The 16,601-nt window shown below is 38.7% G+C and overlaps 1 protein-coding gene across 4 annotated transcripts in view; it reads left to right on the forward strand.

The window, feature by feature from the left end:
* The window catches only part of Cd96 (CD96 molecule), an 81,747-nt gene that overhangs the window by 41,754 nt on the left and 23,392 nt on the right, over positions 1 to 16,601 (forward strand). For all 4 annotated transcript variants that reach the window (XM_087576758.1, NM_001025032.1, XM_087576760.1 and 1 more), the window contains 3 exon segments: positions 4,475 to 4,565; positions 6,637 to 6,822; positions 12,297 to 12,389. In XM_087576758.1, the coding sequence (XP_087432884.1) occupies positions 4,475 to 4,565; positions 6,637 to 6,822; positions 12,297 to 12,389 (370 nt within the window).

Here is a 16,601-nt window from a genome sequence, read left to right on the forward strand (position 1 = left end):
CTGGTGTGTCTGAAGACAGCTACATTGTACTTATATATAATAAATAAATAAATAAATAAATAAATAAATAAATAAATAAATAAATCTTTTTTTAAAAAGCAGTAAGCTGGGGTTGGGGATTTAGCTCAGTGGTAGAGCGCTTGCCTAGGAAGCGCAAGGCCCTGGGTTCGGTCCCCAGCTCCGAAAAAAAAGAACCAAAAAAAAAAAAAAGCAGTAAGCTAAGTACATTTAAAAAAAAACCTTAATGCTTTCAAAATTATTCTTAAAATAATCCATCACAATGGAAAAAACTGCCATCACAATGCATTTATAGTAATTAGGATATATTCATAGATGATAAACAAGACATTTATCATTTCAGTATTTCATCTGTGCATGAATTGTTACTTAGCCTGTCCACTCACCTCTCAAAAAAGACAGTCGTAATGGAGTGAGGAAGAAGATTTATTTGGCAAGTCAACAATGCCAAAAACATGGCAGTGGGCTGCACAGTGGAAAGCCATCTTAACATGGTGTGTTTGATGCTTTTATTTTTATTTTATTTTTTTTAGCGAAAACAATTCTTTTTTTTTTTATTAACTTGAGTATTTCTTATTTACATTTCGAGTGTTATTCCGGGCAAACATCCCCCTAATCCCTCCCCCTCCCCTTCCTTATGGGTGTTCCCCTCCCCATCCTCCCCCCATTGCCGCCCTCCCCCCAACAATCTAGTTCACTGGGGGTTCAGTCTTAGCAGGACCCAGGGCTTCCCCTTCCACTGGTGCTCTTACTAGGATATTCATTGCTACCTATGAGGTCAGAGTCCAGGGTCAGTCCATGTATAGTCTTTAGGTAGTGGCTTAGTCCCTGGAAGCTCTGGTTGCTTGGCATTGTTGTACATATGGGGTCTCGAGCCCCTTCAGATGCTTTTATTTTTTATCTCTAGGAAGAAGGGAGCTTAGGAAATAACTGATGTGCTCCAGGCATCTCTTTGGCAGTTCATCTGTCCAGCAGAGATTAAAAAACCTAGGGGATGTTAGCATTCTATGAGTTTTACATACAATTGTGAGGCTATCATGTTCCTGTAGATCTTGAAAGTCTTAGAATCATCAGTCTTAAAGGTGAGGCGAGAAATTGGGGAGATTTTGGCTCAGTGCTATTTTGTGCTCTTTTTAGACAAACATGCCTTGAATGATTAATAAAAGCTGCCTAGAGGTGTTTTCTCATAATAGATCAGAGAGATGTGGTTATATACAACACAGAGGAGGTGGGGCCAGATTCCTTGGACTATACACCCAGCTACAAAATGAGCAATCATACATTCAGTCATCTACCAGAATTTCCCAGATTCCAGGACCACATTTCCAATTTGTATTTTTTCCTCTTGGCTAAAGAACCCATTTTACCTATCCAGGCATGTATTGCTCACCACTTCCTAACAGGCATACCCAAACTATCTAGGTCCATACCTGTCCTGTCTGTGAAAATAATCTTTGTGTGCATGTGCGCTGTTATACATAGTTACTCCATTTTTCTTTCTGATTTAATTAGCATTTCTCTTCTTACTCATTTAAGCCAGGTCTTGCTGGGGGCTGGTCCGGTGCTGTGCATTCAAATGTTAAATGCTGGCCCTCAAGATCTAGTTTCCCCCAGTGAACAGATCCTCACATACACCAAGTGATGCTATATAAACCTTGCTCTCCAATCTAAAATCATGGTTTAAATAAAGGTGGTTACAGCTAATTATTGGGGAGAAAAGAGAGAAATGGAATTTGAGTTACTGGGCTGGGGGTTGCCAGAAGGAGAAGAAGAAAGAAGAGAGGAGGGAGGACAAAGGAGGACAAAATGGGGAAAAGGAAGTCTCCATTAGGTATGATGGACCAGCAACACATGCCCAAATGCTCCCCTGTCCCAGAATGCCAGACTGCTGAAGGAGAAATAACCCAGAAATATTCAGACAGCAAGTATTTGGAGTTCACAGCTAGGGAAGTAGCCATTTCATCCAGCTGTTACAAAAGTGGATTAGGGGTAATGCCCCAGTAATTATCAAGCCAAATAAATAAACCATAATCTGAGACTCATTCATTTGTAAGCTAAGCAGAGATAAGCATTAACCAGTTATTTTACAAGGTCCTTCATAAAGACGGCACCTCTTCCCACCAAGAGTATTTGTGTTTGTTATCCCCTGACGCACTTCAACTAAGATTGAACTCTTATACCCTCCACCATTTCAGTTTGAAAGATGAGAGGGATTTTAGAATAAGACCCATATTCTTGAATCAATCATTGGAAGGCAAATCTGGGGGTGATTCTTCCTTGAGCTCCTCCCTTGACTACTCCCAAAGGTGGATTGCAACCTGTAAAATGACTTAAACCTATTCCTCCACAAAGCTGGGTTTTGCTCAGTGTTTTACCACGGGGTAAATAAAACTCAAACAAATATTTAAAATCTGAATCATTTCAAGTTCAATAGATTCAGCTACTTTTTGGAGTTGGCAGAAACTTCTTCAGCAAATCAATGATCTCAGCAGAACTGTCTCTTAACGGTGGTGTTCCTATTCCCCATCCTTGGGCATTTGGCTGATGGTAGAAGACATGAGTCATGGGAAGGTCAGGGGCATTGGGTTTAACACAAAGTGTAACCACTTTGTTGTTACCATTTCATTTCTTAAATCACTCTACTCCACTGTGGACCAGCAGCGCATAAAAATCAATTTTTGGTATCTTGATAAATTAAGTAAACTAAATTTTTCTTATTTAGTACAAGTATATAATCTAGGGGACCTAGTTTTAATTTTGATGTTTTAAGAAAAGGGAGAAAAGTAGCACTTCAAAACATGCTGGAGATGAAACAAAGAGTGCCGGATGTTTCATGTAAGCACTCTACCATGGAGCTTTGTCCCCAGCCCATAATTTTCTCAGTTCTGCAACCCAGTCACATGTATGAAATTATCTGAAAATCAAAAGCAAATGTTTTCAAAAATCAGAAATACTGAGAGCTACAGTATTTCTGCTATCCAAGATATAAAAGTCAAACCTTTGGAAGTCTTTTTTTCCTAATTAACTGCAATATACTGAGGGGCAGGAAACTGCATGTAAAGAGGTGTCTACCAGAAAGATGTCTCCTGGTACCCTTGAGTTTAGCTTTCCAGCTTTAAAGGTTTGGCTTATTTGAGAGTAATTAGTTGGTAGATTGGCATGCCAGCATTACAGAGAGTTCACTGTTCTTTACTAGTTAACTATTATCAGATTCAACAATTGTGGGAAACATTTAGGTACAAAGAACAGGACCAGGCATATGCAAAATTCACACATTGGTAATAAGAAAATAGATAATTAGAAGTGGGATTACAATTTTATAGATCATAAGACAAAATCATGAGAACTAACAAACATACTTGGGTATGTTCACCACACATGCAGTAAAATCAGCATGTTCCAAAACTGAAAGGTGTTGAAAATGAGATCTAATTAACTCTGTGCCTATTTCTCTGCTTTAATAACATAGCTACCTATCTTAATTACTTTTCTTTCACTGTGAGGAGATACCATGACCAAGGAAACTTATTAAAGAAAGCAGGGGGCTTGTTTACAGTTTTAGAGGGCGAGCCGGTGACCGTCACACTGGGGACCATAGCAGAAGGCAATCAGACATGAGAAGTAGGTGAGAGCTTAAATTTTATCCATAGGCAGTAGCAGAAAGAAAAAGACTGAGCCTGGTGTGGGCTTTTGAAATCTCAAAGTCTAGCCCCAGTGACACACCTCATCCAACAAGGCCACACCCCCTAATCCTTCCTAAACAGTCCACCAACTAGAATGTATAACTGGGGGTGGGAGGCATTCTCCTACAAACCACTGTGCTACTCATCTTTCCATGTGTTGTTTATTTCAAACCAAAATGTTTTACCAAGGAACCTGTTGGACTGAAAGACCATTAATTAATCGTAATTCCTTTATCCACATGATACCTTGATTTTTGCTCTTTGTTACCTATCAATGGAAAACATGCACACTCTGCCTTAGAGAATCGAGACCAAAGGCAAGAAGTATTATGAAGACTTTTAAACTCCAAAATGATATATTCCCTTAAAATTGTTTATACGACCATTATTACAGATTGTATTTTATGCTATTTCAGAAACAAAAATAATGGCTCAATTCCCTCTTGGTCTTGCAACATTTCCACTCTGTTCTGTGCCTGCTGTGGTCCCTTCCTTCTACACTTTGATTTCCATTTAGTACTAACTTAGGACCAGTTCTGATTTTCAGAAACCATAAACCTCATCTAACATTAGAATAACCTTACATTCCTAAATTGACCTAGGATTCTAGCCAAAAAATTGCAAAGACCCCTAATGGCAATAGCCCTTGTATGTCCTGTGCACAAGTAAAGGTAAACAGAATCATTTCTTGCTAATTTGTCTTACGTAAATGGAGACATCGTGAGCATGAATTTCTTCCAAATGTACAAATAATCCTTTTTCGGTCTATTTAGAGAGTATTTACCTGCCTTCTGAAGAATGTTTTCCCCAAAGCAAGTATTACCTGGTTAATAGATGGAAGACTTTTTCAAGGCAATGAAGAAGGTAAAGAAACAACGCCCTGGGAATGGATTGGCATTACCAAGGGTTAGAAAGACATGGTGTCCAGGTTGACCTTGGCATTTAAAAGTAATTGTTCCAAGGAAAACATCATCTTCCCTACTAGGTGTCACTTTCTGATACATCATCTTGTTCCTCCAAGAGAGGAGAAAGCAACATTTTCAGAATAAAAGTTGATTTCTTCAGACAACGCACGCTTTATTAACTTTGTGTCACTAAAAGCAAATATCCCTTATGAGGACAAAACCATTGAAATAAACATAATTAGTTATAAAAAATATCTCTGCCTTTGTAGCATCTCTATCTGCTCTCATGTTTCTTTATTGTTTTAATATATCATCTTCAATTTTCCTGACACCACTGAAATCAAGTGATAATAATTCCCAGTTTCTTATAAATATCTGGGCCAGGACCTAAGGGTGCAGCAGGAGCGATGGCTATAAAAGAGTTAGTTCCTTTACAAGGAACAAATTTACTGGAAAGGATTAAGTCCCTGGGGCAGGAATCCACACTGAGACAATTTCACGGAGTATTTTCATAGTACTTCTCATAGGTGCTAACCATGGCAGCATAACATCCAGCATCTGTGCCTGGACAACAGGCCTCCCACTGACTCATTCCTTTACCACGATGAAAAATAACTGAGTCACGACGCTCTTGGTTATTTATGTCTTTTAATTTCTAAAATTAAAGCTTCTGCTGCTGGGTGATTATATCGATCCCCTTGACGAACTCTTTCCTGGTTAAAGAGTTCACTTGAAAAGCAGTTTATGCCAATGATAACACAACACCCTCCCAAAATTATGTGTTAAATGTTATGGTAAGTGTATTTTCCCATTAAGTAAACACTGTATAAATGAAGCACCCAGATAGGATACGCCTATTATTTTCTCAAATAAGAGGCCAGATGTTGTGATCAGAATTCCGCCAGCATACAACTGCACTTAGCTAATACTTTTCCAACTAGTTACTGCGGAATTGGCAGCAAACGCCTTTCATGTGAGCCAGGCACGTTGGAATAGACCTACAATCCTAGCATTTGGGAGGTAGAGAAAGGGGGAATCATGAGTTCAAGGTCATGCTAGGCTACATAATGAATTTGAGGCCAGAGATACACCAAACCCAGCCTCAAAAAATTAAAAAAAGGAGCTTTACTGTAAAGACTTTGCGTGAGTTCAGAATGATCTGTCCTGCGGGGACAGATAATTTTTATCATAATTTACTGCTACAGTGCATGCAATTTGGAAGTTATCCTAACAGTGATTGTTATAAGATTCTAGAGAAAGCTAATGGGACCCAAACTGGAAATGCTATCAATATACAGGAAAAGAGTATGATATAGTACCAGAATTAGAATACACATCATCCATTACATTTCGATGAGGATGAGGAGGGCCAATTCACACAACACACTCTTCCTTCACTCTAAGAGAACCACACTCACACACACTTCCTTAAATTAGGGAACCAATATACACAAAGCAGCACAAAAGTGGGAGGCTCATATCCAGGATGTTAGCTTTTATATTGTATTAATTGTATATATTTGGTATATTCTTACTGTATGAGCAGTCTACAGAAGAGCCCTTCACATGCTCAAACCAATTCAAGTACAAATCACCAATCTCACCATTACTAAATGGCACTAATGGGTTATAATAATCTACCCGCAAGTCCTTGGACCCATAGTCATAAGGAAACGCATATAATGAATGTATATTACAGCCTGATTATGGGTCAATAGTAATAATAATGGCTCAGATTAATTCCAGCTTTAAGAAGTGGGCCTTGCTTCTCAGAAGCTAAAGGCTAACTGCTTGAGAGTCTCCATTACTATAAATTAATTGTGTGTTGCAGAATAAGTCTGTGGGCTCTCTACTAGGACAGAGTGGGACGACACCTTGAGCCATGAGTTAAAGGCCAGTGTGGGCAACAAATGGAGATCCTCATTCTAAAACAAAGTAAAAGCAAATTTTATTTTGCAGAGTCTTGGCATCATTGTCTGGCTGATCCAGAAAATCTCCGTGACTAATCAGGTTTCATTTGACTTTTGCAGGAATATACATTACAAATGAAGAAAAAAATAGCAGTAGCGGATTTCGGGAACTGAAGTCGGTTCTAACAAGGATGCACAATAGAACATCCCAATCAAACAATATGACAGTTTGGTGTATGGCTCTGTCGCCAGGCCCTGGAAATAAAATGTGGAATACTTCATCACAACCCATCACATTTTCCTTGGGTGAGTTGCCTGTTGAGTAAAGTCAATAAGAGTTAACCAAGAATGCCACATGACTAATTTACAAAGGATAGAAGTTTTTCTTTTTCACACCAGTACAATACCAGAAAGCTCTTTATATAACCCCAAATTACTATATTTCTAAATATTAAACGATTCATATGTAGAATCTAAAAATAATTTCTTCAAAGAAAAAATCAGATGATTTCCTTTTCTATACAATTACAGTGATTTTTTATCATTATCATATTCATTTTTACTTTCTTTCTGTTTTTTTCCCAGACAGGCTTTACAGTTTGTTGCCTACAGTAGCCTAGAACTCAGTATCTAGCATAAGCTGGTCTCTAATTTCTATCAATCTGCTTGTTTCAGCCTCCCAAGTACAAGAATTAGAGCCATGAGGCAACACGGCCAGTCAATCATTTTGTTTAACAAGCTAGCATTCTGGTTCACTTATCATCCAATGAACATTAATAACACTTATGATTAATTGAAATTTAAGCTATCTTAAAACTCCTAAGTCATAAAAATACATAGGACTGGTCAGTGACTCAGGGGGGCGTCAAGGCACTTTGCTATGAAGACAGACAGTGGAGTCCCATCCTCAAACCCCATGTGGTGAAAGAAGAGAACAGACTCTGGAAAGTTGTCCTCTGATCCTCACATGTGTGCTATGACATAAACAAACACTCAAATAAATAAATGTAAACAATGAAAATATTTAAGTAATCACAACATGCATAATTCACTATTTAGATATGGGCAACACATGCAAACCATAATAACTTCATTACCCTTGCTGGAAGCATGGTATCTTCATGGAGACTTTTATGACTAGAAAAATTAATATATTCAGGCACTCCAGTTATTACAAAATTTGAAAAACCAGAAGACTTACTACCCTGAATCACATAAAATACTTGAGATGTTATTATATAAAATATAACAAATGTCTCGGCAAACACAATGACAATGGCTATGACTATTTCAGAAAGCCTGTAAGGATAGCCATCAAATGTGCATATTTAGTAGTACTTGGACCAAAGAAAACAGCTTTGTAAATCACTATTATAGCTCTGTAGGACTTTAACTGTTATCCTATCTTCATAAATGTTGTCTATATCATATTCATAAAACCATACTAATTTATACAGGAAGGCTTTTACACAGGACAGTTTGCATAGTGCCCTGACAGAGTCCTTACAGATACAATGGTTGGTTACTGGATCTTTAGACGAAGGACTACATGTCTTAACACAAATCCTTTCCCACTACTCACAAGTAGGCTCCATTCCATGCTGAGTCAAAGCCATTATCCCCTGTGACTCTAGCTGTGTGCATGTATTTAAACATAAGAAAGAATCACTGTGAATTCCAAGGCACTCCTTCAGAAATTATGATGAGTTTATATGAAAACAACCTTCCTCGACTTTACCTAGGTCCCTAAAGAATAAGCATAGGTTTTTCCTAGAAGACGACACATAAGGAGGGGTGCAGTCTTGGAACAATATGAAGTTTACCATGCTGCATGTGGATTTGCCGAGAGCTTTGGCAGAATCTGAAGCCATGACCTAAAAGACTCTAAAACCTTTGGTTTCCAAACAAAATACTATTCCCATGTGTCACCACCACCACCACCACCACAAACCAATGTCTTTTCATATTAAACTCATGCTTTGTTTAAATATCAGAAAATAACGAAAGACTTTAAAGTAAAATAGAATACCGATTTTCATACCCTGAACTCATTGTAATTCATATTTTTAATGGAAGCCCTTCTTATTGTATAAGTTTAGACTCAGAGCCATGAGGTAAATTTTAATCACCAAATGAACCTTTAGCCTGTGCCATGAGATAGTGAACACAGTAAATCTTGGAGTTTCGCAAAACTATAGCTCCCTTATGATCCCATTCAAACACAAATCACCGTGAATGAGTCTAAAGGCACAATCAGGGCTCCGTACAGCAAAGGCATTCTTGAGTCATGTTTCATTATGAGTTCCAGGTTCGTAAGCACTGCTGGCAGACACGATCTCTGGGGTAGTCCTAAGAGATGCTTTCTGAACTCTGGAGTACACCCCTGGTGCCTGTCACATAAATTATTGCTTTGCCAAGTGTATCAGTTACTTTGCTGTTGTTATGACAAACTGCCATGACCAAAAGCATCACTGAAAAGGAAGAGTTTTGAGTTTTAGATGGGTAGAGACCATCAGTGGTGGGCAAGACACAGCATGTTGGCAGGAACGGGAAGCTGACTGAACACACCAAGGCTAATCACACACAGAGAGAACAGAGAGAATGGGAGGGGTGGAGGAAAACAGAAAGCACAATAAAGTGAGGTGAGGTGAACCTTCAACCTCTCTCCAAGGTGATGGACTTTCTGAAGCCAGGCTCCACCTCTCAAGAGTTCTGAAAACCTTACCCTAATAGCACCCTTCAATGGGGTAACAGGTGTTCAAATACATGAACCCCTGGGGGACCTTTCTCATTAAAATTGCCACACCAAGCTTTTATCGATGACAAGATACTGAAATGAAAAGAGAAGAAAAACCTACCCTCTCAGGGCCAGAAGAGAGAAACTGAGAGACTTTTCTAGAAAAGAAAAGAAACTCAGTGGGGAAATGGGAGAAGTTTTCTCCTTGTTCTAGGAGGTTTTGTCCTTTGGTCTAGGACAAAGATCATAATACTGAAGGCTGAGAGGTAATATTCCTCTGAGATGCTCCTCTTATTGGAGCATCTCTAGATTATTTGCTTCTTTGAGAAGGAGGAGAAGGATATTTTGTTTGCTTTTAACCTAAAAGTTGATTATAAAATCTCTCTAGTTTTGTAAATATCATAGCTGTCATTAACACTGATCAGGGTTTAATACCAATTATAACTGTTGAAATCAAGCCATCTGTGATAGAGCTGAAGGTTGACTAGGGATATGTGTGTGTGTGTGTGTGTGTGTGTGTGTGTGTGTGTGCGTGCGCACGCATGCACGCGCACTATATGTGTTCTTGATGCATAATTTCTATCATGTACCATTTTGGCATATAGAGAAAGCCAGAAATATACCCCTATAGCCGAGAGAAGAGGAACACTAAGCATTAAAATGGAAGATTCTAGATAAACACTTCTTGCCTCATGACTTCCTGCAGTGAGACAAGCTTCCTATTTGTGACTGCTCCCAGGGTTCTTGAAAACCTAAATTAAGAATTTAATATGTATATAAATCACCGAGGGAGCTTGTTAAAATGTAGATTCTCATTCAGTAAGTCTGGAGCTGAGTTCTACATTTCTAACCAGACCCTGAGAGGAACCTCTTCCACTTGTCTGTAGGTGACACTTTAGGAAGAAAGGATCCAACATGCCCAATGATTTAGCTCATTTCTTAGGTAGAGCATTTAAGGTCTGGTACACTGATATTTGTTCACAAAAAGGCACAAAACTAACTGACTCAGTTCTTGTGGCCTAGACTCAAGGCTGCTGCTGTGTCTGAAGTGATTTCTGAGAGTTCCTGAGCCTACAGCAGAGTGACTTCACACAGTAGAGAATTCAGAAAGGATGGAGTTGCTTAGGACCAGAAGCCCACCCCTTCCAACACTGCATCCCATGCAATGACTGGAAAGATACATGAGGCAACTCTGCAGATTGTACATCCAAGTGTTGGGAAAATCACTTTTCTCTGTTAGGCTAGAAACATGTCTTTTTTACAGCCCTGACTTTTATTTTGACCAAGGCAATGTTTCTACTTTTCAGTCCAATTTGAAACCAGACAGACACTTTCTGGTTTCTTGTAGGATCTAGACATGGGTGAAAGAGCTCTTCTCAATATGCAATAAAAATCAATATGTAAAAAAAAATCTTCAAAGTGAACTAAGAAGCTAATCCTCTCAGCTTCTAAAGATATTTGTGTATTATATACAGAAGACTTATATTCTAAACAAAAATGTTCATCAATGAAATATCAATGCCTTGCACTGTAGAACACTGGAACTGAACATAATCAATACCTTTAATTCTAGGAATTAACTCTTCATCTGTAAAAGATGAGACAATAAATGTTTCAGTTTTTTAATCAATAATATTAACTTGGTCATAACTCTCCACTAAGGACTACAGCACAAAGTCTGTAATAGACAACATGTAAACAAAGTAATATGAGTATATCCAAACATACTTTATCCATGAGCATAGGGCATGGGTGGGATTTGAGTGTTGGTATTGGATTACAGGCTTTGTAAAAGCCTTCCACTGAGGAGCTCATGTAGGCATTTATCTTGTAGCTCCACACTTCATCTTCTCAGCTTGCTGTACTAGAAGACAATGATGATTATCTAAAAGCAATCAGACAGACACATAAGGTTGACCTTTCGCCACTTTTATATACATCATTTCCATTATCAACATCTGCAAATACAGCGAGGGACAAGCCCATTGTTTCATTGGAGGGGCATGACCCATGGAACATAGTGGCAAGATCGTTGCTAGCACTAACAGTAAGGGAAAAGAGCATATCACAAAGATTCCTTAGAACTCTGCAATCTTAAAAAAGGTTTATATTAAAAAAGCTTGAAAATGAGAAAATGTCAGAAAACAGCACAATGACCAGTAAGTCTTCATGAGTTTACTGTGTTTGAGCTGAAACATCTGCCTTTTGGATAGAATATGCAGCTCATGAGAAATGGAAACATGCTAATCAACACCAAGACATAAAGTTGGGAATATGAGATGGCCCCAAACTGGGATATCATTTGAAGAGGTCAAACAAATCCTAGATGGCAAGCAAAAATAGAGTATGATCCTTTTATTAATCTAATGATTTTCCTAAGCAGTAACGTTGTGTCTAGAAAAGTCATGAAAATCGTCCAGAATAAAAAATTAACCAACTACACTTAATATGTATTTTTTAAAAGTCAAGAAGTCCTTCTTATACTTGTAATTAAAAAAAAAAATCCTTCAGGGGCAGGAGACTGGTTCAGCAGTTGGGCTATGCTGTTGGTCCCGAGGACCTGGATTTGATTCCCAGCACCCACGTAGTGGGCAACTCTCTCCACTTACATTACACTTACTGGGCTACAATTCCAGATCCAGGAGCTCCTGTGCCTCATCTGGTTTCCCAGGGAGCTGCCTGGTGCACATGGTGCACGAACGTGCAAAACTCCCACGTACATAAAACAAAATGAGTGTTTAAAATCTTCTCCAGTAGGACTATTTGTAAAGCACACTAACGGTGGTTGAAGGAAATAGAATGAATATAAAGTGTAAATAAAACAACACACCTTAGCTTCAATTTACATGCATACATGCAAGCACACCAATGAAAAACATTTTACTGCCTTCCCCACTCACCAATGCATCTCACTGTCTGACCCATAGCAAGTCCTCAATACTGATTTGCTAGATAATGAGGAAATTAAAGTATTTTAGAGCTGAGTAAGTATTTTTTTTTTACAATATTTTATCCATTGTAAATATCTGCTTTACACTTTCAGATTCTGGGACTGCCCCAACAAAACGTCTACCCAATGTGACAGGTTCTACCCTGGGTGCACAAACCTTTCCAGATGCCGAAGTATCTCCTACAAGTAAGAATGTTCTCAGACTACTTTTAATTTACATAATCAATTAATCCTTTAATTAATTGGGTGGTTGGAACTAGCAGATTTGCATCATTTATGCCCTTCCTTGCTATGGAATTTGAAGCAAAGTAATTGTTCTCAAAGTTTTCAAGAGTTAACACTTGAAGCTGTGGAAAAATTGAGTTTGGTAAATATTCAATGAGGAATTTAAATTCCGTATTCATTATTAAATAGTTAATACGCTGATGATCGTCCACAGCTGTATTCTCACTGGGGAGTTAAATAAAACAGTCGCAAATCGGGATAGTGGGAGCCCAAGACAGAGCATTTTATGTTAAATTTGTCTGGCCTCAAATTAATTCACCAAGATGGCTAGTGAGTGTGGTGAATTCAGCCCACCCAAGTATGGCATCATTAACAGTGGGAGCCTTTGGTCAGCGTTGCTATGGTAAAGTCATAAATGGCAGGGAATCTCAGAGGTAGGCATTGAGACAAATAAATCTCAATCCCCATGTCTGTGTCCATTGTACATTACAGAGATGCATGGCGACCTTCTCTGATTTAAAAAAACTAAAGTATATGTATGACTTTCATTTCATATTTAATTAAAACTATCAATTTTGTCTGGAAATGAGAGCCGAAATGGAGTAAAATAAAAGTGGGCTGCTGGAATGAATAATTGCTTTAGCTGGTAGCATTTTGCATTTCGCCTACAGACACTGTCACATACAGCTACCTTGCAGAAAGTGAGAAGCAGGTGGCAGGTGAGCAAAGCCTGCAACTCACCCATCAGAAGCTTCAAAGCCAGCGGACTTTTTCTTGTTCTTAGTCTTTCATTATGCCGTTCCTCCCCTGCTCCTCCTCTCCTTCCTCCCTGTCTTCACCCTCCTCCTTCTCTTTGAAGCTACCATTTTCCAATGGCCATTGTTTCACCAATGAATTGCAACAGACTGAGACATGCATGTTCATTAGCAAACATCAGCAGATTCAATAATAAATAATAATAATAATAATAATAATCATACATATCTTAAACCTCTGTTATATCCTGTGTATTTTTTATATTGCTATGTGAAAATTACTGACATTTAATAAGTTATAAAGCATCTCAAATGGTTTCAGGAGCTGGGAATCCAGGAGCAACTTAGGAATTTTAGTGTGGTGAGTCATTGCTAGAGGGACTGCCTGGTTCTCTCACTAGGGTTGCTTCCAGTATAGCTGCTTGATTCCCTTTGACAAAATGCTTCAAGGAATAATGGCTACCAAAACGTGCCCTTTTAATGTCACATTCTCCCTGCTAGTGATTGCATGTCACCTCTGCCTTATTCAACTTATTAGAAACAAGTCTGTTCTCAGGGAAGAAGGCTGAGACGCCATCTGTTGAAGATGGGAAGAGTAGGAATTGTGGACAAATTTAAATCACTAGGCTGTATCATTTGAAATTTTTTTATATTAATGAAATTTTGTTTGCCCTCTTTTGCATAAATGCATAATAGAGAAAGCAAATGCCCTTCCTTACCCCAGACAGGACACAGAGACACTGAGAGTGAACACGATCAACACCTAGTGGTGACAGAGGCTGTATTTATGCCAGTCTGCTGACTCTGAATCTGCTTCTTACTGCATTCAGTAACACTATTTTCCAACCAATATAAATACTCAAATAGCCCAGAATATACTTGTTTTGTCTTCTAACGCATACCTGGGTAAGATATCTAGGTGGTCATAAATATTCATTGAATAACTCAACAAATAAACAATAGAATATCGTACTTTAACATGTCATCAAATATTTGTAATGCTATAAATATAATAGTATATATAATAATCCTATGGTGTTAAAATAATGGCATTTTTATTCTGCCTTCAGGAAGTTTGAAGGCTACATGAAAGAGATGATATGCACATAGGGCCATAATAATTCAAAGCAGGAAGTGCCATGCTTTCAGTAATCAATGGCCCTATCGGTCATGGGAAAAAACATAGGGGGGTGTGGAATCTTGTGTGTACCATATTTATTTGACCAGATGAAGACCTTGAAATTTTTCTGAGAGAAAATGACATGATTGGGATCATGTGAGAAAGTATCAGTAGATAAGCTTGGTCAAGGAGATGACCCCATACATCAGAGAAGCAAGGAAGGAGACTGGAAAATACAGACTAAAGATAGTATTGAGTCCCACTTAATCACTCTAATAATATTTTAGGAAATGGGATGGATCTTATGTAAACAGCTTTTTTCATAAGAATATGATCGTATTTTAATTTAAAGTATATTTTAAAAATAAAGTAACAATTCATTCACCAGTTATTACTAGCATCAAGTGTTCTTCTAGATGTTGGAAAGCAGCAATAAATAAAATAGAAAAAAATACTCTCTTGGCATTTACATCCTGAGAATTCCTTCTCTTTGGCTTGTTTGTGGAGTTAGCCAACATGTTAAGTGTCATGTTTGACCAAACACTCTTATATTTGAAGAAATATAAAACAGAAAAAGTACAGCTTCCAATTTAATAGAGAAGTTGCAGTATACTTATTTATGTGTACTGTGTTGGTGTGTGTGTGTGTGTGTGTTGTTGTTGTGTGTGTGTGTGTGTGTGTGTGTGTGTGTGTGTGTGTGTGTGCGTGATCAAGTAAGGTGCTATAGTTGAGAAGTTTATGGTGAACCCATGCCCTCCTTCAAGTAAAGTGCCGCTTCATGGGCCTGAGAACTTCCTTAGAACAGAGTTTAATAATTTGTTCTCCTCACAATGAGGGAGCATCTGGTAGTGTCCAGACAGATTTGGTGTTGGCCCAGTGAGGTGGGAAGATGCCACTAGCATCTTGTGAGCAGAAGTGAAGATTTCTCTTTGCCATTGTATAACACAGGATGGCACAGTCTCACCACAAAGTAGGGTTTAGCTCAAAATGCTAACAGAGCCAAGTGTGAATCAGACTCGAGTGTAATTAGAACAGATACCTTTTGCTTTACAAAATTCAATTGAGAGCTCATCAAGGTAGACGGACACTACAGATTACGTTTGCAACAATTTTCTGCCGGAGTGTTATATGCCAAAGAGACCGTGTTAAATCAATACCGATCAAACATACCCAAATTAAACTTCTCTGCTTATCCCAATCATTGGATTACTGTGAAGAAATCCCCATTTCATCTTATCACCATAGAGGGTCATTGTAAAAGACCCATGATTGCTGAGTCAGAATCTCATAGGAGCCACCTTTGAAGGTTTTTGCAAGAAAGGAATCCAGACAGAGCACAACACAGAACTCAACTTCAGAAGGTTCTGGTTCACTCTAAACTCTAAGATGTAAGGAGCTAGGAAGTTCAATCAGCATTACAAAGCATCATGTCTGCCTGCAAGCATACACGTCTTACTCTTGTAGCCAATGAAAGGCAATTTTTTAAAACAAATATAGGGGGTCAAAGATACAATACTCTTTACCTCCAGAAGAACAATGTAGCTCAAATAAACCTCAAGAGCCACCCAGGGAAGCCTCCTTCAACTTCGTGATAGCCAGTTAACACTGCTGAGTCCCAACTGCAGTCTCTGTGCCGATCACTCAAGTTATTTATTCATTCTACAAACAATACAGAGTGCTTACAATATACTGGGGTACTCTTAAGGTGCCATATTAGGGTGATGAAGGAACTAGACAGTGGCTCTATTGTACAGAGCTTATAGTTATAAGTTATAAGCATGAGTCTTTCCTTGACTCCCTTCGCTCTGCCCATTGGGCCATAGGCTCTCTGGCTCTGCCTCCTGTTTCTATGTCTACACCCAACCCTTTGACCCAATGACACTGGTTTTGATGCTATGCCCCCTTCAATCACTTATCTGGTCCTCGCAGTCTGGTTTCCAACTCTGAACACTTTGAGTAAAATACTAGGTCAGCTCTGACTCCAGCCCTTGGCCTGTTCTTCCTGTGGCAACAGCCAGTTTTGAGAAAGTGGATGATCATGTGTGGGAGGCAAAGAGTGAAGAAATTAAGTACTCAGGGAGTGCAACAAAGCTGGAGACTTACAAACACAGACATCATAAATGAGTGGAGAATAGACCTGGGAGACACACTACTGGAGATCAGAAGGAAGCATCGTGAAAGAGCACCAGCAGGTCAGGACAGAGTTCTAAAGCAAGGCAATTCCAGAGAGAGTTGAAAGGTGGTAGAGGATACTGGGGATCCATGTGTGATGGCAATTCCTTTAGTTTCTGCCATCAT

Source organism: Rattus norvegicus, chromosome 11, assembly GCF_021556685.1.
Source record: "Rattus norvegicus strain SHRSP/BbbUtx chromosome 11, alternate assembly SHRSP_T2T, whole genome shotgun sequence".
Taxonomy (NCBI): domain Eukaryota; kingdom Metazoa; phylum Chordata; class Mammalia; order Rodentia; family Muridae; genus Rattus; species Rattus norvegicus.